General features: G+C 36.1%; 1 protein-coding gene across 1 annotated transcript in view; it reads right to left on the bottom strand.

Annotated features, from left to right (window-relative positions):
• The window catches only part of cntnap3 (contactin associated protein family member 3), a 198,804-nt gene that overhangs the window by 62,437 nt on the left and 114,178 nt on the right, over window positions 1–22,189 (bottom strand). Inside the window, exons 5-7 of the mRNA XM_052567688.1 lie at window positions 11,134–11,327; window positions 4,749–4,896; window positions 1,921–2,124 (exon numbers count right to left, since the gene is read on the bottom strand). Coding sequence (XP_052423648.1) covers window positions 1,921–2,124; window positions 4,749–4,896; window positions 11,134–11,327 — 546 coding nt within the window. The remainder of the gene's footprint in view (window positions 1–1,920; window positions 2,125–4,748; window positions 4,897–11,133; window positions 11,328–22,189) is intronic.

The raw sequence follows: 22,189 nt of genomic DNA, 5'->3' as shown, positions 1-22,189 counted from the left end.
TCACTGGGTTGCCGGAAGTATGGCACTGAGACTTTTTATGGTACCTATCTGCAGGTCACTAGAAGTCATGACATAGGGGGCTTACTTGAGAGCCCTCTGCTCTTACTTTTAGAGAAAATGCCAATGAATTTTGCATACCTGAGCCACTCCCTGTGCATACGTGTATAAATAGGCAACAGGTGCATCTACTCAACAGATTTTTGCTTTGGTGCCAAGTGAGTGAATGATTTCTTCTCTACACAACCTTTTCATTCTGACTGGAAGAAAGAAGCTGTTGCTGGTTGGCGTGTTGGCGCAAACAGAGGTGTCCCTGTTGATTCAGTGCTTCAACTAACAGAGTGGTTTCTCATCATGGACGACTAGCGTCTTTTTAAAGATGCCATTTCGTCTGTGTTCTCTTGGTTGCATTAGTAACCTGTCCTCTATCGACGGCCACAAGCGTTGCCATCAGTGTCTGGGCATCCCAACACGCTTAAGCTGCATTTGTGTATGACTTATATGTTGATTACGAGCCTATGGGCATGTCTTTGCTGCGTTCTCGCCCATCTCTTCTCACGTGGAACAGAGTGGCACCCTCTATCTGTATGCATCCCGGTTCCCGTTCTGGTTTTCGGAACTTATGGTCCTCCCTGGGCATTCCTCCAAGGAAGGACCTCCTTTATCAGAGGCTCGGCACCATATGGCCACCATGTCCAGATCTCTGGGACCTCCATCTTAACAGGACGGCAGACTTAAGTGATCTGCCACTGGTGGTGGTAAACACGATTACTCAGGCTAGAGCTCCCTCGACGAGGCAAGCTTATGCTCTGAAGTGGAGTCTGTTCATGAACTGGTGTTCTTCTCACCGAGAAGACCCAGAAGATGCACGATTGGAGTAATGCTTTCTTTTCTTCGAGAAAGGTTGTAGAATATATGGCTGTTATCACAGCACATCAGAGCCAGACCCTGGGAAAGCACAATCTCATTGTTAAGTTCCTGAGAGGTACTAGAAGGTTAAATCTTTCTAAGGCCACCCCTGGTGCCATCCTGGGATCTCTCTACTGTCCTGGCTGGTCTTCAGAGAGATCTCTTTGAACTTTTAAACTCAGCTGAGCTTAAGTTCCTGTCTGCTTATACAATGCTCCTGATCGTAACATTAAGAGGGTCGGGGACCTCCAAGGATTTTCAGTGAGCGAAGAGTGCCTTGTGTTCGAGCCAGCCTGCTCTCACATAGTCCTGAGACCCCAGCCTGGATATGTGCCCAAGGTTCCCACCACACGCGATCAGGTGGTGAACCTTGGTGTTTCTGTGTCCCGTAAGAGCATTTTGTATATATGTGGACCGCACCCAGAGCTTCAGAAGCTGTGATCAGCTCTTTATCTGCTACGGAGGTCAGCAAAAAGGGAAGGCAGTCTCCAAGCAGAGGTTGGCTCACTGGATAGTGGATGCCATCACTTTAGCGCATCAATCCCAAGGTGAGCCTTGCCCCCTGGTGGTGAGGGCCCACTCCACATGGATTGTTGCCTCCTCCTATGTTCTGGAGTAGGGCGTCTCTCTGGCTGACATCTGTAGAGCTGTGGGCTGGGCGACACTGAGCACTGTGCTGAATTATGTTTTTTTTTTTTTTGCTTTTGGGGTGAAATATAATCCTTACATGTTCCTAACAGCTTTTGTGAGATTAATTAATTAAAAAAGATGGCATATAAATATATGAATCAGTAATTCATTAACGTGGTCTACAACAGTGTACAGTGGAATTACTAAAGGATGGAATTGCTGTATCATATCATATTCTTTTAACATATAGTTTGTAGCCCAAAACACTCTGCTTGCATGCTGTCTACCTAAAACTGAATGACTTGAAACTGAAATAGGCTCAAAATCGACATTTATCAACATGAAAGAATATAATTACTAATTAGAGCAGTTGTATTTTATTACCTTTTCTGAGCTGCAGGAGAAGTTTCCCTCTGAATAACTCCAGAGTGAGTGAGTGTCCGCTGTTCTTCTCCATGTGAACCAGCATCCCAGAGTTCAGCAGGGTTTTGAAGTTCATGGACAACACGTCTTTGTCTGCCAGACTGATGCTGGGATCCGGCCTGAAGAGCAAGCTAGCGCTGCCGTCAAAACTGACCACATCAGACTCTGGAAACACAGCAGAAACAGACACAAGAACTTGAGAGATCAGGCTGAACCACTCAGAACCAGGCAGTACAAATGACTGATTTCTATTCTCGTTAACAAGTCTTCAAATGTATTCAGTAAATAAACTGTAATGAACTGCAACAAACATACATACAAACAAGCAAGCAAACAAACAAACAATTAAACAAATAAATAAATAATGAATTGCATAACAATTAATTAAAATAAATACATAGATAATGCATTAGAGTAATTAAATACAAATGAATTAAATAATAAATAAAATTAATAATAGACGAAAATAAATAAGTTTATAATAATAATGATCAAACATAAAAATAGATAATTAACAAAAAACATTTAAATAATGAAATAGGGTAAATAAATTGCAATGGACTACAGTAAACATATAAATTACACATAATTTTTTTTAAAATAAATATCAAATTAAATGAACCTAAAAAGAGAAACAAAAATAAAATAAATAAATAATGAAATTAACTCAAAATAAATAAAATAATTAATTATTTAATAATGAACAATAATAGATAATACTAATGAGCTAAAATAAATAAATAACAGTAATACATCAATAAATTAATAACCTTAAATAAACAATTACATAATTCAGTGAATAACAAATATCAAATACACTGGAAATATCAATAAACAAACAAACGATAAACAATTATCAAATACAGTGGAAATTAAACAATGAACTATATTTAGTAAATCTATTATAAATTAGATGAATAATAATAATAAGAAAATAATAATAAACTCAAAAAATAAGTACACACACACACACACACATACATACATATATATATATATATATATATATATATATATATATATATATATATATATATATATATATATATATATATATATATATATAACAATCTACAATTAAAATAATAATAATAAACTAAAACAAAACAAATATTTAGATGAATGAACTACAAACAAGGGACTATAATAAATGAATGAACTATAAATAATAAAATATATCAAATAAATATATAAAGCACAATAGAGAAAGTTAAACAAACAAACAAACGAAATGAATAAATAAAGATGCTCTGTGTGATGTAACTGCCTGAAGAGTGAAACACTGTGACTCTGAGACCCTTTCAAAACAATGATCTGTTTGTTTGCGTCGACTGACATGTCAACAAACCCCTGACTCTTAAGTATTTAACTCTGTGCTTTATAATTGGTGTTGCACACAGTGTTTGTGCAGCTCTATTGACACTCCTGATGTATTCAGGTACAGTAGCTTCACTAAATTAAACAGAGAAGGTTTAAACCTGAGGTCAACAGAGATGATGCAAACGCCTGACACTGGACACAACCTGCAGATCCCAGTAATAAATTATTCATCTGTATGAATGAAGAGAAAACACTCCGTCTCTAATGATCTGCTGTATTTACAGTATCAACATGGAAACAATCCAAATGTTGTTAATGCACTTGAGGCAAATAAACACTGTAGTATGTTGACTGGAGCTTTTGCCCTGCGGTTTACCCTGTGTGACTCCAGCGACATACAAACATATCTCATCCACAGGACCTCTGAGAGACCAGCCATACATCAGCCAGAGCGCTGGGCTGCAGTAAGACTCAAACACACTGCTCTGCTCTCAAATTTTAACATATAACGTCGTGTCTGGAGATTGAAATTGTCATATTATAGAGCACAGGCTGATCTGGGGGTTGTAATCACAAAACTAAAATGAAAGCAGTGATTACAGGTAAACAGTACCAAACTGAAATCCAAAAATAATGAGTCACACATTTGCCAAACACTTCTTCTATTGGCTGCATAAACAAGAGTACATTATCACATAGCCCCGCCTCTAAACTCACTCCATTGGTTGAGACAGTTGATGAATGTTTTGAGAGTGCCACTGTGTTTTACTCTTCAGGAAGTTAAACTAAACATTCGTTCACAACTAAAAATTTTAATCATACATAAATAAATACATATTCATAATTTGCAGAATTTAATTACTATTATGATTATTATTAGTAGTAGTAATAGTACAGTTTTTTCATAACAAAATCTTTGAAATAATATTTAAATACAATTCATAACATAAAATATTTTTAAATCAAATTTAATAAGTAAATAAGTAATTATATTACATTGATTCATAACTTAAAAGATTAAATCCTATTTTAACAAATCCATTTATTAGTATAAATATACATAAATTAATTAAAATACACAAATAAAAAAACATAGCATTCTAATTTATATTTAAATGAATGAATGAATAAATAATAAAGTGTTATAAAAAATGTATTTTATTTTATATTTAAATATTTAAATAATTTTTAAATAAATAACCAACTCCATAATATGAAAGCTTTTGAATCACATTTAAATAAATAAACACAAGGTTTAAAAAAAAAAAAAAACTGGCTGTGTGTTCTGTACTAAACTAACTGAGACTTGTCATGGCACTTGTACACTGTGGTTGTTCTCTTGTTGATCTGATTGCTTCTATTGTTCTCATTTGTAAATCGCTTTAGATAAAAGCATCTGCTAAATGATTAAATGTAAATGTATATTGAATTATCTTCTGTCCAGTGGTATGTCAGTGTTGAACTCGTACTGTATTGGCAGCCGTAGGCCTCGAGTCTCAGGCCGATCCTGCCGTTTGGGTTCCAGTGGAGCGGCTGTATCCGGATGTACTGAGCGATGACGGGCTGCTGGAGTTTATACATCACCACACTGTCAGCGTTCGAGTTCCCAGAGAAAGCCTTGAACGAGAAGAACACCAGAGTTACATGTGTGTGGTTTGACATGATGCACTAATGCGCTCCTGCATCGCTTCAGTCTCCCATTCGATCATAAAGATGCAGATAGTTGATCCTGAACTCGGCCGGCAGGTGAAGAGACCAGTCTATATCTCACATTCAACATAATACGAGCTGAGACCCTGTGGAGACCAGAGCGATCGGACATGAGCACGGGTCAGTGCTTCTCTCCATCACATCACTGTATTAAAGGAAATCAATACAGCACTAACCAACTGGACAAAACACTCATCGCACAACTAAAACTGGATGTTTAGGCTGGACCAGGACCGGACGAAGGATTGCTATGAAAGTTTAGGATTATATGTTTCTTATTGTGTAAACAAACAAAAAAATAAATAAATAAAAATAATAAAAATCACAGCATATATTTAGCACATACGGAGCCCGGGCACATGACACGCGGAAAAAAAATATAAGGTTTAATCGTGTGCACGATTAACTAATTAGTTCCCTCAATGTACTAAAACATGCACACGATTACTATAGCGTTCCCTCGATTTACTATTGCATTCACTCGATTTATAAATCATGTGCACGATTTACTAATTCGTTCCCTCGATTTGCTAAATCGTGCGCACGATTCAGCAAATCGAGCGAACGCAATAGTAATCGTGTGCCATTTAGTAAATTGAGGGAACGAATTAGTAAATCATGCGCACAGTTTATTATTATTGTTTTTTTGCATGTCGTGTGCGGGGCTCCGTAAGCATGTAAACTGGACAAACAAATCAATAAAATATATGTATTATTATATTTATTATTATACATCCTAAAGCAACTTTTAATTAGCGTTGAAATCAATGCTATATGTACGTATATTTATATATGTATGCATATATATATGTATGTATAACAGGAATAACTTGAAATAACTAGTCCAACATTTTTATCTGGGTACAATAATTATATACTTGCCAAAACAAAATAAAATCTTTACAAAATAGTTTGTCAGACGGCATAGTACGACATGCATGAACTGTGTTCCCATTGACATTGTACCTATACAGTTCATTGTTCCCTACTCCCTGAGCAAGGGAAATCTGTTGAAGTTTATTCCCTTCGGAACATTTATTAATGGATTTGCATTGCGCAACATCTTCACACACGTACAAGTGTGACATCATATACATCATATACCTCTGAAAATGGTCGAGTGTGCATTATTTTTCTAATAATTCAATGGCCCGGAGTCAATTATTCCGCTTATACTACGGTTACCACACCTCAAAACATCGATCAGATATTATATTTAAAAGGATTCGTCCGGTTTTTGTCCTTAAATCGTTATTGTGAGTAGGACTATTTCTCCCGCATCTCATTCAATGCCTCTTTTGCTAGTACCAAAACTTAATTTTAAAGCTGGTAATGGAGGCTTGAGAAGTTGATAGCATTATAATGCATTTACTTAATAAAGTTATTAGGAAAAGAGCGAGAGAGACAGAGACACTTACCTCTAACTAACTTACCTCTTTGCGTCTCTAAACAGCGTTGTTATAATGTCATGTGTAGCCTTTTAAGATGCAACACTATATAGGCTATCTGATAAAAATATAATAGAATATAATAGAAAGTAATTGCACACCTTAGAATGTTTGTCAGCCAATCAGATTCAAGCATTCAACGGCCTCGTAGTATAATACAATTTAAATCCACGTCTCGCACACTTCAATGCACTCTGAATGGAACATATGTGATGCAATCTAGGAAAACCCAACACATGGTGAAATTTTACCTTATTAAGTTTTGATACCATGTGAAAGCTCAAGTTCTTGTCGAAAACTGGTTTCATTTTGTCCATAGACAGCTTGAACGTTACAAAAGTTATGGATATGTGAAGTTGGCTGATTGCTATGATTTTCCGGAATGGAATTTTGAAAAAACGAGTTCAAAGTGAGACGGGTTTCACTTTCTCTTCTACTTCACGATCGCTGTCTGTCAGGAGCGCTAGACAAACAGACTAACGTTACCCTAAAGAGGACAGTTGTCAGAAGTCAGCTGTTTAGGCTGAGACACAAGCTGAATAACCACCAAAACCAGTGAAACACTAGCTCGGCCAATTTGGAACCACCTCAGGCTGCTTTCATAATCAAGGTCCTGCTGGCCATTATAAGAGGCAAACGGAGGCAACAAGTAGAGTCATTCTGGATTATTTTGCAGGGAGGAGCGTTCATTTTGTCCTTATATCTGCCAGAGATGTCTACAATTTGGAGTTTGTGTGCTCGGAGTAATTGGGAGGTGAGTAGTGCTCTCAGTGTGTTTGAAGGCATCATCCGTCTGCTGGAGTGCAGCGTTAAACCCTACAAATTGCTCTGTTTCCTGCTGAGGAGGCGCATCTCATTTGCTCTAAAGTGGCCTGTGAAATATATCAAGAGACAAGGTGCAAATCCTCCAGCGTCTGGAGCGACAAGCTCTGGCTCTCACAGGAGAATAAAACACAGGCGCTCGTGTCTTCAACTCTAAACGCTTCTCGTGACAGACGGAATCGTGACTAGCGTTTCTCACTGCAGACTGATGATGGATACAGACATAAAAATGGCTCCCCGACCGCAGGAGAAAACAGCACAGAATTCTGATAATTACGTGCAACTATATACTGTAATTATTAAGGTTAATCTTAAAAAGTTTATTTTAGCCCTTAAAGGGGGGTGAAATGCTCGTTTTCACTCAATATCCTGTTAATCTTGAGTACCTATAGATTAGTACTGCATCCTTCATAACTCCAAAAAGTCTTTAGTTGTATTATATTCATAAGAGAAAGATAGTCTGTACCGATTTTTCCCGGAAAAACACGACCGGCTGGAGGCGTGACGTGTGGGCGGAGCTAAAGAATCACGAGCGCCAGTAGGCTTTTGCGTTGAGAGCATGTGGAAACTGTGACATTACCGTGAGGGAAAAACCAACCAAAACAAACAATGGCTTACAGTCAGATTCAGCGTATATTTATGATCCAGAATCAGATTCAGAGGCTGAAACTGAACGAGAGCAGCATCAGCAACGACTCGCTCCGAGCGGGGCTCGAACCCGGGTCTCTGGCATGGGTGGGGACGCACTAACAAGGAGGCAGAGATATTTGAAGCAGTTTTACTCACCGCCTGCGGTTCCAACACACGATCGTGACCCTTTTTCCTTGGGATTGCATCATCCTTAAGAAATAAACGATGTGCAAATCCGTCGTCAAACTGGGCCTTGTTTGTAAAACAAGCATCTTCGAAATGCAGGGAACAAACAAAAACACTTGCACAACTCCGTTGATGCTCTGTAAAAATAAACTCCATCCACTGGTCCCTTAATGCTGTTTTTTCTTTGGTAATCTGTGCAGGGTTGTCTTGCCCTGGCAACCAAAAACACACTTCTTTTGTGACTTTTCGCGACGCTCTCGCTCTGATCAGTGAAGTCTTTTGTGCTCTCAGTGCTCTGCTATACGGGAGCGCGCGCTCTTCCGGCAGAAGTGCCTCAGGACCCATATAAGGAAATTCCGCTCCATCTAACGTCACACAGAGCCATACTCGAAAAAAACTTTCCGAAACTTGTGACAAACCGGAAGGATTATTTTGGGAACAGAAATACTCCTTCAAACGTACAACTTAATTTTTGAAACTTTGTCCATGTTTAGCATGGGAATCCAACTCTTTAACAGTGTAAAAAAAACTCAGTATGCATGAAATAGCATTTCACCCCCCCTTTAAGGTTAGCGGTGGAGCCCTTCCCGATATATGTCCCGATACATAGAGCTCCACTATATGCTATTTGCTATTTGACTACCTGAAAGATGTCTTTTCACAAGTTGGATTCAGTTGGATTCATATCTAAATATTATAAAATCACAATTATAACAAAAATAAAATATTTTTTGTGAAAGTTTAGCAATTTTTTCAGTTTTTCAATAATGTTACATTACAATGCATTGCAGGCAGTAAGCATGGTAAACCACTGGACTTCTGTAGATGGGGTTGGAGCAGGTTTGTGTGTGTGTGTGTAACCCCTCTCACCCAGGTCCTCTCTGACGCTCCTCGCACTCGCTCCGAGCGGGGCTCGAACCCGGGTCTTCGGCATGGGAGGCGGACGCACTAACAAGGAGGCTAAATGGCTACAGCCACTAGCGTCTGTCGCTAGTGCGTCTCTTGAGATCGGGGAGTGAGGTTTACCTGCACAGCACTACTCGCTGGCCTCCGTTACATGTGCATGCTAAATTGTTTTGTCTCATCCTGTCATCTCTCTCTCACTCACTCTCTCTCTCCCTCTTTGGTGGTTCTGCAATTTGCATGATTTTTTTTTAATAATTATAAGAGAGCAGTTTTTTTATATTCTCACAATTGTGTATATGTGTATGTGAGTGTGTGTGTGTATGTGTACAAATTGTTGGTGTCAGTGTCACCACTTTATATTTGTGTTGGTTCTGCATTTTGGATGATTTTATTTGATAAATGATAAGAGAACAGTTTCTATAGTCTCAAAAATGTATTCCTCTATGTGTGTGTGTGTGTGTGTGTGTACGTGTGTGTGTACGTGTGTTGTGAGCAATATAATTTAGCATTGTGGATGTTTTTTGCATTGGTGGAAGTGTGCCACTTTATTTGTGCCATTTCTGTCGATTTGTTCTGCGTTGTTTCTGATTTTGATGATATTTTGATTGCGAAAACCCAGAGTGTCACAAATTTTGTCACGCTAACATAAAAACAGATATCATTCCAATTTATTTTTGTTTTGTTTTTGTAGATCTAGAAAGTGTTGAGAGCCGTAGAAGGTTTCATACCATTTGGACAAAGGGAACATTTTTTTTTATTATTTGTAAGGTTTTTTGATCAAATAAATGCAACCTTGGTGAACAGAAGCTAGCCTCTAATGCATACAAAAAAATAAAGAAGTAAAGAAGAAAAAAAAAACACTTTTTGAAAAAAAAAAACCACAAAACTTGTTTTTGTCACTGAGTTTGGTCGTCAAATGTAGCCTAAATCCACATCTTGAATCAAAAGTAGTTATATGAATCAATAAATCTTGAGTGCAAACCTCACAGAACAGATTGCAGAGCATTTCGACATCCAAACGTGAAGACGACAAAAGATGTGAAACTCAATAAGCAGATATTCTCTGAGTGTCAAAACTAAATAAACCCTCTCACACACTCACAAACTCATTTCAATAACACATTTATCTAATGTTGAATTCACTGGAGAGCCTGAGATCTGTGCTTCTGAATCTGATTTAACTTTACACACTGAAGAATGACAATTATATTCAGATGTTCAAAAACAATTGTTGAATAAATGAATAAATAATTGAAAACAAATTCTAAATATTAAATATACAATCATTAAAAAGACATTTAATTTGAAACCAAGTTATAAAGTATTTAAGATTGCACATTGAGTGAGGAAAGTTATATTTACAATTTTACATTTATAATGAATATCTAAATAAATCAGATAAATTATTAATACATGTAAATAAACCATAAATACTAAATATAAAATTATTACAAATTAATTATATTAAAAAAATTAAATAAAATATTTGCACATTGAATGAGGAAAGTTATATTTATAATTAAAAATGTATATTAAATTTATAAATAAATCAAATAATAAATGCATAAATTATAAATATTAAATATTATATATTATATTATATTATATTATAAAATAAAATTTTTAAAAATAATTTTTTTAAAAAATATATGCAATTTATTACTTAATATAACATTTATTTAAAAAAATTATATAATAAATTAAATGACAAAATATCATAAAGAGGTTGATAAAGATTAAATCTGTTTTTAAATATATCTGTTTTAAGATTGCACAATGAAGAAGGAGATTTACAATAATATGATATAATATAATATAATATAATATAATATAATATAATATAATATAATATAATATAATATAATATAATATAATATAATATTAAGTATTTCTATTATAAAACAGAAAAAATTTAATATCTACCCGGTAGCTGTTCAGGCCAAGACACATCTGAACAATCACCAAAACCAGTTAAACAAATTTGGCAAATTTGGAGAGTCATAACTACAGAACAGAAGATCACAGAGATGCACGGAGCCAGTAAACAACATACGAGTTTCTCAGTGAGATGATGACTTCTGCACAGACAAGCAGCATGCTTAGCGTTTTATCTCGTCAGAGCATGTTTTCAGGTGAAGAATTCAAGCCTTACCCCGATGCTATCCTCCTGTCGGTACGGCCTCCAGTTATGGCCCGTGTCACTGAACATGAGGAGGTAGCGTGTGAGCCAATCAGAGCTGCCGTATCGGCCCTGGGTGGCGATGGCTGTAATCTCCGTCCGCTGCTCCAGCTTGATTTCCAGCCACTGGTACTTATTAGAGTCCAGCGGGGACCAGCCTCCAGCACCTGCGGGACACAGCACACAAACCAAGGCTTCTTACTCTGCATTATGGGCCACGCTGCATGGATTGCATCACGCGCTATTCATAACTGATCCACTGCTTTAGCACCGGTTAGGAGAAAAAAAAAGGTGCCTTTATAGGGAGAATCCAAACTGAAACTGAACCCTTGTAAGTGGCTGATATGCAAAGCACTACATAGGCAGTTACTGTGAAGTGCACAAACTAGTGCACAAACAAATAAAGGTGCATCTCAATAAATTAGAATGTCATGGAACAGTTCATTTTTGAAGATGCTGATTTCATTTTCCAGCAGGATTTGGCACCTTCCCACACTGCCAAAAGCATTAAAAGTTGGTTAAATGACCGTGGTGTTGGTGGGCTTGACTGGCCAGCGAAATCACCAGAGAGAATCTGTGGGCTATTGTCAAGAAGAAGGTGAGAAACAAGAGACCAAACAATGCAGATGAGCTGAAGGCCACTGTCAAAGAAACCTGGGTTTCCAGACCACCTCAGCAGTGCCACAAACTGATCACCTCCATTACAGACCGAACTGAGGCAGTAATTAAAGCAAAAGGAGCCCCTACCAAGTATTGAGTACATGTACAGTAAATGAACATACTTTCCAGAAAGCCAGCAATTAACTTAAAATGTTTTTTTTATTATTATTATTGGTCTTATGAAGTATTTTAATTTGCTGCATTTTTGTTAGATGTGAGCCAAAATCATCACAATTAAAAGAACCAAAGACTTAAACTACTTCAGTCTGTGAGTATTCAATTTATTTAATACCCAAGTTTCACAATTTGAGTTGAATTACTGAAATAAATTAACTAATTTATTGAGATGCACCTGTATATATATTATTTGTGTTTGTGTATATATGATATGACGCTAGTTTTTCTCAAATGAAACTGCAGTTTTGGAGATGTCGTTCATGTATTTATTTCCTTATTTAGTGAGACACTAAAACCATTCATAAACACAGACACACATGCAGGATTCATATTATAAGTCACTTTGTAGTTTAATATTCACAGACACTAGTCTTTTTAGCCATAGGACGTGTATTGACAAAATATGACCAATTCCGTGACATTCCACTTTATACAGAAAATTCCGTGATTCCATCCCTGTTTTCCACATTAGAGAAATCATACGACCATACTTTTGTGCTCCAGAGAACTCACACAGACTTAAAACAACAAGTAAAGTTTTGCACAGAGAAACCGGCAGCTACAGTGAATGCATTGATATTCTGAGTCCATCACAGCAGAGTCCATTTTACCCACAGCCGGCCATAAATACTGACACAAATTAGCTTGAAAATCCAGTCAAATCTCACTTAAGGAGCTGCATTGGCTGGAGATCTGCAGTGATGCGTCTCACGCTGCACATGTGGATCTGTATACCTCTGCAGCGCAGACCAAATCAGATCAGGCATCATAAACACTACCTGTCCCTCGTAAATCATGATGAAGCAGCCGAACGGCCGCTCTGAGAGAGCCAGGCGAGAGCCAAGTGAACGTGCTGAATGTGGCCGAAGCGTCGGAAACAGATGGATGGAGACATCAGACAGGTGGAGCCCGGAGAACCCAAATCCAGCTGCCCAGACCCAAGATGAGGATATTCTACAGCACGACGGGGTCTATAGCCAAGACTAGTTTCACTCAAGTATCAACACTGTTTAAGAGGTTTTTGCTAAAATTCCACTGAATAAATAGATATAGACACAATAATTTAATAATTCAAAAAAAAAAAAAAAAAAAAAAAAAAAAAAAAAATATATATATATATATATATATATCATATTTTATTATTATTATTATTATTTATATATATATATATATATATATATATATATATATATATATATATATATATATATACACACACACACACACACACACACACACACACACACATTACAAAAACGATATAGCACACATCTTCTTGTAATATCTTGAATATAATTATATACATCAACACCTTTATTAATTACATATATATGTAAATAATAAATAAACTAAACCAAAAATTACTCTATATTGTAGGGGTGACCCAGAGTAGATGAAGATTTTGATTCTTTGATAGGAGGAGCCTGATTCGACTCCCAATTAACAGAAAATATTCACTGAAGTCTTATGATCATGCCATTTTTGGTTATATGGAGACGCTCAAATGTCTGATTTCACACAGAACTACCGTTTTTCTACCAATAAGTTAATATCCAACCTATTATGATAATTAAAAAAAATAAGAATCTGAAAAGAAAGAAGCTTTAAATAAATATTTTTTTAAAGTGCATGAATAAATCCAACCACCCCTATTAGATTTAAGCTTCTCTTTCCATAATGACAAACAACAATGAAGAATATTAATAACTATGACTGGGACTGTCATATACATAACATTTTAATGAGAACACTATTATAATAAACCGCTGTGAATCTTTAGAGATAAGTTTCCATCTTTCTGCACGTTGTTACGTGAATAGTGAAAAGTGATTTGTTGTAGACATAGAGAGAAAATATGGCGACATTGTTTTTCAGCAAGACGCACGCAGTTCTGTTTATTAACCGTCAAAAGTTATGGACTGCAGCTTTGAGTTAGCATTGTATAGATCTCCACTGAAACCCAGACACTCAAGGCCTTTTTCTTATAGGAGAAGCATCTGAGAAACAGGAGACACTTGTCTCAGAAAAACAATCTCAACTGTGAATCTCTTTTCTATGAGTTCAAAAACAACGGCAGATGGAGGTTTGGTTAGAGATGTTGTTCAGTCCTGTTGAATCATGGGTGATACTGTCATACTGTGTTCACTAAAACAAAACAAACCTATTTCTATCCGAGCCGGTTAGCCTCAGAGCAGCATAACTAGCCTATTTTAGTATTTAGGGCAGCGGCTGCAAGAAGCCAAGCTAAGAAGACACTGACATGGCCACTGAGATAGAAAGAGTCGACGCTTGACCTGTGCTCATTACTGAGAGCCAAGCGCAGGGGCGGACAGCCGGAAGAAGCTCTGTAACGACACAAAGCCCGTGTGGAGAATTCAAACCAGCGTCCAGAAAGCAGCTCCGGCCCTAATATCATGGAGCAGGGACAGCAGTGTGTTTGATCGATTGCAGAGCGTTTCTCTAAAAGCTTTCTAAAGCCCTGAGCTGCAGGATCCAAGCTTCAGGAAAAAAAAAAACGAGAAAGAAACAAAGCCGGCACATCTCGCAAGAATACAAGGGAAAAGTGTCTGTGTTTAACTTATACTGAAGACGACACTCTCACTGCATTTGTTTGGTGAAAATGTGGAGCAGGTGTATTTCCAGGAAGAAAATGTAAGAGGAATACATTTTATTCAAAAACGATACTGTCCTAAAAGAGATCACCTTTAGTTTAACAAAAAAATGTAAAAAAATCCATCCATCTGTCCGTCTATCTTTAAGTAAAAATAATATATAAAACATTTCAAATAAATGACGTATTAGATGAGATATTAAATTACAAAAAATCTATATGTATAGATATGTACATTATAATAATGTATATTAATATGTATAGACATATTTTCTTTTCTTAACTTCATTTAATATATGTAAAATATATAAAGTCATTTTTCCATAATTAGAATAAAAAAAAAAAATATATATATATATAAACATACAAACATACATATATATGTTTTATCACTAATGAAATAAATAAAATAAATAAACCTGAGGTTATGTCCGATTGGTCAAACACCACAAGCATTGTTCTGCTATCGCCATCGCTGTCAATTTCATGCAAGTAAATTCTTACGTTTTCCTCCGTTTCCATTAAAACTGAATTACCCATCCTAACATCTTCTCATACGGCCCTCATTAAAGAGTAATCGTCTCGTTCTGAATAAACTGCATCTCTGCTCAGCTGTCACAATGAATTAAACAAAAGTTGTACGTTCACTGCACTTTTTCTGACCGGAGAGGACCAAACGATTCTTCCAAACGAACAAAGTGATTAGGGTTAATCAGGGGGCGTTGATGAGGGCGCTCTGACACATTTAAATCACCGTTTCAGATTATTATAACACCCGAAACCAACAGCAACATTCAGTCGGCAAGAAACAGACTAAATAATGACTGCAATGCTTTATCTACAGTGACCTACATCAAACCACGAAGATGGTTTTCCAGAATTTCTTCCAGAATTTCTTCTTGATTTTCTTCCAGAATCTCCGCTATTTAGGTTTTAAAATTTGGGGTCAGTAACATTAATAATAGTAATATAAAGTAATTATATAATATTATATGAATTGTATTCATATTATTGATCGAAAGTGACATTTATAATGTTACAATATATTCTTATTTCAAATAAATGCTGTTCTTTTGAACTTTCTTGTCATCAAAAAATAATATGTTTCAGAGTTTCTACAAAAATATTGTGCAGCACAACTGTTTTCAACATTGATAATAATCAGAAATGTTTCTTGAGCATCATATTATTCGGATTTCTGAAGATCATGTGACGCTGAAGACACATCACAGAAATAAATTACATTTTAAACATATTCACATAAAAAACTGATCTTTTAAATTGTAATAAAATTCCAAAATTGTTCTGTTTTTATTGTTATTAATTATGATCAAATAAATGCTTTTAAAGGTAATAAAAAAATCCCAAATTTTTAAACTGTATCAAGTGTGTAATATTTGATCTGTACTTCACATCCACTGAATGAAAAATTAATGAAATGTATTACTGACTAATATGATTAAAGAAAGCTGAAAGTCATCCTTAAACAAGTTCAGCAAACTCTGAAGAAGAGCCAATGTCCATGTAATGAACTGGCCAGAATCTCATCTATTATTTACCGCGTTTGCACCTGCAAGAGCCAAGGGACAAAGGCTAGTTTAGAGCGGGACGGGATCAGCAGAAATGTCTGATGAAAGTAGCAACTTTTATTACGTTGATTGTAGAGCTTTTGATGAAGCGACTGCAACACAAACCGATCTGGAGAGCTGCCACCTGCCTGCTTTTTCCTGCACTCCAGCCAAAGAGAGAAAGGTAACAAAAGGATATGAAGTTCAATTCCTTCTTTTTTTGGTTAATTGCATCTGCTTAGTTCATCTGAAAGGATTATAATTAGAATTTCATACGGATCTAATTTGCTCTTTTTTCACACTGATTGCAGATCTAAATGCCAGACTGTTTAATCTGCATGTTGAAAGCCAAATATGACAAACAGTCAATTATAGTTATTATAATTTTGCCATGCGATTAAATGCAGCTTTCATGCAGCGCAACATGAAATACACAACAGCAGAAAATCATTCAAAAAACGAAAAAAATAAAAACTAATCCATATTGAAAAATAGAAAAAAAGAACAGAATAAGATAATAAAGAAATTAAAAATACAAAAATATAAGATTTAATTAACTTTAATTAAACTATATCTCTCTCTATATATAGAACTTACATAGAAATTCTATTAATTCATTAAAACAAATTAGATATTAAATTATATATGTTATAATTATACACATATATTGTACATAACACACTCTATATTTTAATAATTTTTTAATTATATAAATTACAAATGACAAATATAAAAAATATCATTTTATATAAAAATATATATACATTTGTAATTAAATATATGAAATCTAATTAAACATTAAATTATGAAAATTATATATATATATATATATATAAATATATATATATGTGTATTTCATTTTGCTTTGAGACACATTCATATAGTTTATATACCTCAAAAACATATATTTTTTACAGTTTATATATTAAATCATTAAATATATACATTTGTAATTAAATAGATAAAATTGTAATTGAATGCAATTAAACATTTTAATTATATAAAATTATGTGTACACACACACACATTCACACACACACACACACACACACATATTTATATATATATATATATATATATATATATAACTTATTTGTATTTTGTATATATTTATTTGTTATTTGTTATTATTTTTGTACAAATTAAAAAAAAATATTTTGATAAAAAACGCATGGTTTTCATGTAATACAAATTAAATAGATTTAATCTGTGCTTCTAGCGGCTGTATTCTTTTGCTTCAATATACAATGATCTCATAAGTATGGCTGTTATATCCTGCAGATAAAATCTCAAATTAATAGCGTTCCATCATGAGAAACACAATCACATTTGCATTCTAATTAGACCCTGTGCACAGTATTCATATCTATGTGTTTATCTGTGACATGGCGAGGAACGATTACACCTGCTGATAGACTAACAGCTGATGATTTAAACGACTGATGGCAGCCGTAATCATACCAACACAGAGCAACGTTTCAGAGAAACCCAGCGCTCTTCACTGTGAGAGCCAGCGGTGGTCTGGGAATCAGCAGAAGCTGCCATATGAATGAGAACGCTTCGCTTAATTATCCCATGATTCACAGAGCTTTGCTCCGACATCCCGACAGGTTTGTGCAATGAAATACCGCACGTAATCTGGCCTGTGATTGGAGGCATTCAAACACCACAAATGTCTCAAAATTTCATTATTGCTCTAATAATGTTGTTTGGACTCGAATGCAGCCGTCGAGGGCTTACAATGTTTAGAAGCTATCAAGAGACTGATTAGCTGGAAAACCTGAAAAAGGTGTCTGTATGTGATATGATAAGAGCCAGCGATCCACGTCGCAAAAACATACAGCATGACCAATGCAGTCCAATTTCCTGAATTAAAGCTCATGTGAGTCATTTAGAATTAATCTGACTCATTTACTGAATCACTTTCTGAAAAAAAAAAGAATCAAAATGACCTTTTTACATAATCATTCAGCACATTTACATGTACAACAATATACCGATTTTAACACGATTAAGACAATACTCTGATGAAGAATCTACCACGTAAACAGAGATTTTTGATTACCTTAATCCGTCATAGTTAAAGTCATAGTGGAAGTAAAGCCATGTAGAATATTCCTATTTTATTTGCATTATCGAAGTGTCAGAACATGCCGGACATGAAAGGAATATTCTAAAAGCAACTCATGCAAACACCTTAATCACAATATTGTCTTATTCCGAATAAGATAAATAATTAGATTACTGATGTCCATGTAAACATACCCATTGAGAAACCATAAAAATGTTAATTTGTCCCTTTTATTTAAGTGCTAACACACTTGCAGGGTTGGGCAGGTTACTTTAAAAATGCATTTAACTACAGATGACAAAAGACACATTAAAAAGTAATTTCTAATGCATTTTGATAGATTACACAAGTTTTGTAACAAAACTTTGGAATACTAATAAAGTATATAAGGCAAAAGGTCTGCAGTGGAGTTAATTTTCCTCTGCATATTATGTTTAACAACATTGGTTTTCCACAATTTTTCTCGAATGAAAAATGCAGGCAATCATCAAAAGTTCAAAAGTTTTCACGCCCTGTTCCTAATGCATTGTTTTACTTCTTGAGTAACAGCAAATGTTTCACCCTTTGCAATAGCTGGTGATAAGTCCCTCAGTTGTTCTCAGTAAGTAAAGATGTTTCATGAAATAAATTACATTAAAAGTCATTATATAAATACTCCCTTTGACAATCTAAAGTATTTTTCAGATGTAATGTAACTGTAAACAAAGCGGCTGCGCTTAAACACTAACTTAAAGTCAAAGTGCATCTTTGTCCAAAATAAACTTTATGCATGTGAGTTTTGAGATTCAAACTCTTCTTGTCTTTGCTGTAAGTGTGTATTGACCGGAACCAAACACCAGCCTGGAGGAATCTCAAACTATTTGTTATTTTCCACATGCTTCCAACTTTTACGTGCCACCCGGCTTGACCTTTAGTCCGAGTCCTATATGGTGCTGCTTTAAGAGTTCTATTGATTTCCTGAAATCTCACATGGTTCTGATAGAGCCACAAATACCCTGGCATTTAATTTAGCCTGAAGAACTTACAGAAGAAGACAAACATCTAGTGTCTAGACAATGAAGTCGACCCTGGGGAACCAGGGATGGGAATCGTGGGCAATTTAGCGATTCTGGGACTGAAACACAGTTATGATCTTCACTTCTTGTCAGGTTTAAGCAAATTCACAGATATGACTCAGAAAGTCCAACAGAATATTGAGTTCTGCTCATTTAGTTGCTACTAAAATGCCTCAAACTTGAAATATCTTCCAAAATTTAATTTCCACAAACCTGAAAACTAATTTGAATAACTTAGATAACCTCGTACTTTGTTAGTATGAATTAAAGATGAGTTTACACAGACTTTATAATGTTGCACATAAATGCAGTTACATTTGGTCAATGTCAATTGGTAATGTCATTGGGATACTAGATTTTATTCATATAATGAGTCAGTCAGATCAGTAAACTAACAGTGAAGACCAAAAGAGTTTGAATCTCAAAGCTCACATACAGAAAGAGACGTTTATTTTAAACCAAGATGCATTTAAGTTGAATGAGACAAGATTATCCACTTTATATGTTTTAGACATGTAAATCATCCACGTTTCACATCATTATTTGGTACTTTAATGTAACAGTATATACGTTATGTCATTGCATGATTATGTAAACGAACAGGTGAATCAGTTCACTGAATCAGTTCACTGAAATGAACTATTCACGAGAATCAATTAGCATTTTTGAAAAGAATCTGAGGCTTTGGATTACGTTGTAAAAAATGTTCAGTTTCTTGCACACACTGATCATTTTGCTTCATAAGACCTCGATATATCATCAGGAGCCACAGGGATTAATTTTGTGTTGTCTGTATATGCTTTTTTGACTCTCAAAGTGCCGGTAGCCATTGACTCACATTCTACGAATCACCAAGGACAATGATTTCAACTAAAAATCTTTACTCTTCTACTGATGTGTTGGTTTTATTCAGAGTTTGATGTCAGTCTCCAGCGGGCAGGTGAGCGGACGAGGCGACGGCAGCCTCCGCTTTCTTTCACATCGGCCTTTAAGCAGAAACATCAGACCGGTGCTGCAGTCTTTGAAGCACTGCTCTCAGAGCCTCCTACACTGTGTGTGCTTGTTTGTTTGTTCACAGGTGTGTGTGTGTGTGTGTGTGTGTGTATCACCTTTGAAGGCTATTTTCCACAAGGCACAACAATTACACTTCCTCCTACTCCAGTCATTAATGTTGTCGTTCCTGGAGGAAGCATGTTTGCACTTAAACACTGCGCTGTAGCCTCAGTAATAGGTTGAAACGATTCGTTAAGTCTATCTGTTAGCTCTTGAAATGCGAGGCGGGTCATTCTTTGAGCTCATCTGTAATGTGGTCACCTGTCAGCCTCAAGAGGAATGCATTCACAGACTCACCGAATGCCACGACACAAGCACAGCTAATGCGATATACAGCTGAATCTCAGTGAAGCTGATGAGCTACTGCAAATGATAGCAGATGCCCACGCTCATCAAACGTGCCTTTGCACGGGTAAATGGACACTTCTTGGCCAGAATGACCAGAAAGCTGCATTTTCAATGAATTTGTTCAATTGATTATTATTTTATAATCTTTTTGCCACTGTAAACTATTAAAATCAGGGTATTAAAGTGAACTAAAGCCATACACACGTTTCTATCTGTGAACTGTATGGAATTATTTATGTATGTATATATATGTATATATTATAGGGGTGTAACGATACGTGTATTCGTATTGAACCATTCGGTACGAGGCTTTCGGTTCGGTACGCGGTACGCATTATGTCCCGAACGGTTCGTTGAACTAATTAATTATATTTGAAAAAAAATAAAAATAATCTAAATATAATGATATGCGTTCAACAAGGTAGCCCAATAACCCAAACGACCTAACAGGCAACGCCCCTGAAACCCCCGAAAAAGAAAAAAAAAACACCAGCTTATATGTTTATGTTAGGCTACTCAGTCAGGCGCTCGCTCACGCAGTACGCGCTGAAGGCTCGTTGCAAAATGTCTAATGCATTTAACAGACCAGAAATAGAAGATCCTCCAATAACCAACAGGTCTGGTGTTTGGGTGCACTTTGGATTCCCTGTAAGCTATTATGGTGATGGCAAGAGAGTGGTGGATAAAAAAACAACGGTCGCATCTGCTACATGACAATAGGGTACACCAGCAGGAATACAAAAAAAAAAAAAACACCACCAGCGGGAATACTTGAAACATGTCAACTCATTTACGCCGACATCACCTTAGTGTGTCAGTATCTGGGAAAAGACGGAAAAAAGGAGAAACATACACGCAACAAACTATCCCCGCAGCATTTAGACAAACATTTCCAACGGACTCAAACAGGGCAAAAGACATCACCGCGTCGATTGGTAGGCTTCATTTACGTTATAGCCGCGGATATGAGACCTTACTATTTACCATTCATTCTGTCATCACCATTATAGCTTACAGGGAATCCAAAGTGCAGCGAAACACCAGACCTGTTGGTTATTGGAGGATCTTCTATTTCTGGTCTGTTAAATGCATTAGACATTTTGCAACGAGCCTTCAGCGCGTGCTGAGTGAGCGAGTGCCTTAGGGGCCGTTCACATATCGCACCTAAAAACGCGTGGAAAACGCTAGTCGCATCTTTCTCCTTCTTTCCAAAGCGCTCGGGCAGAAGCGCTCATGAGGCGTCTGTCTTTGCTAAGCAACAATGATGTGCTCTCTCCATGAGACGCGGAAATTTCAGCAAAGGATAAATGGATTTGCAGCTCTAAAAATCGCTTGCAGTAGGCTAGCTCTGCTACTAAATTTATTTCAAAATTGCAATCCATATACAACTATGATCAGCTGTTCCTTCATCTTGGCTGAGCTTTCAACGTTGTTACGGGAAAGGATGAAGCTGATTGGTTAGTTCTTGTCACATGACCCGCGGTGC

The sequence above is a fragment of the Carassius gibelio genome, chromosome B10 (assembly GCF_023724105.1).
Source record: "Carassius gibelio isolate Cgi1373 ecotype wild population from Czech Republic chromosome B10, carGib1.2-hapl.c, whole genome shotgun sequence".
In the NCBI taxonomy this organism is placed as follows: Eukaryota; Metazoa; Chordata; class Actinopteri; order Cypriniformes; family Cyprinidae; genus Carassius; species Carassius gibelio.
This window is presented reverse-complemented; position numbering and strand designations above follow the sequence as displayed.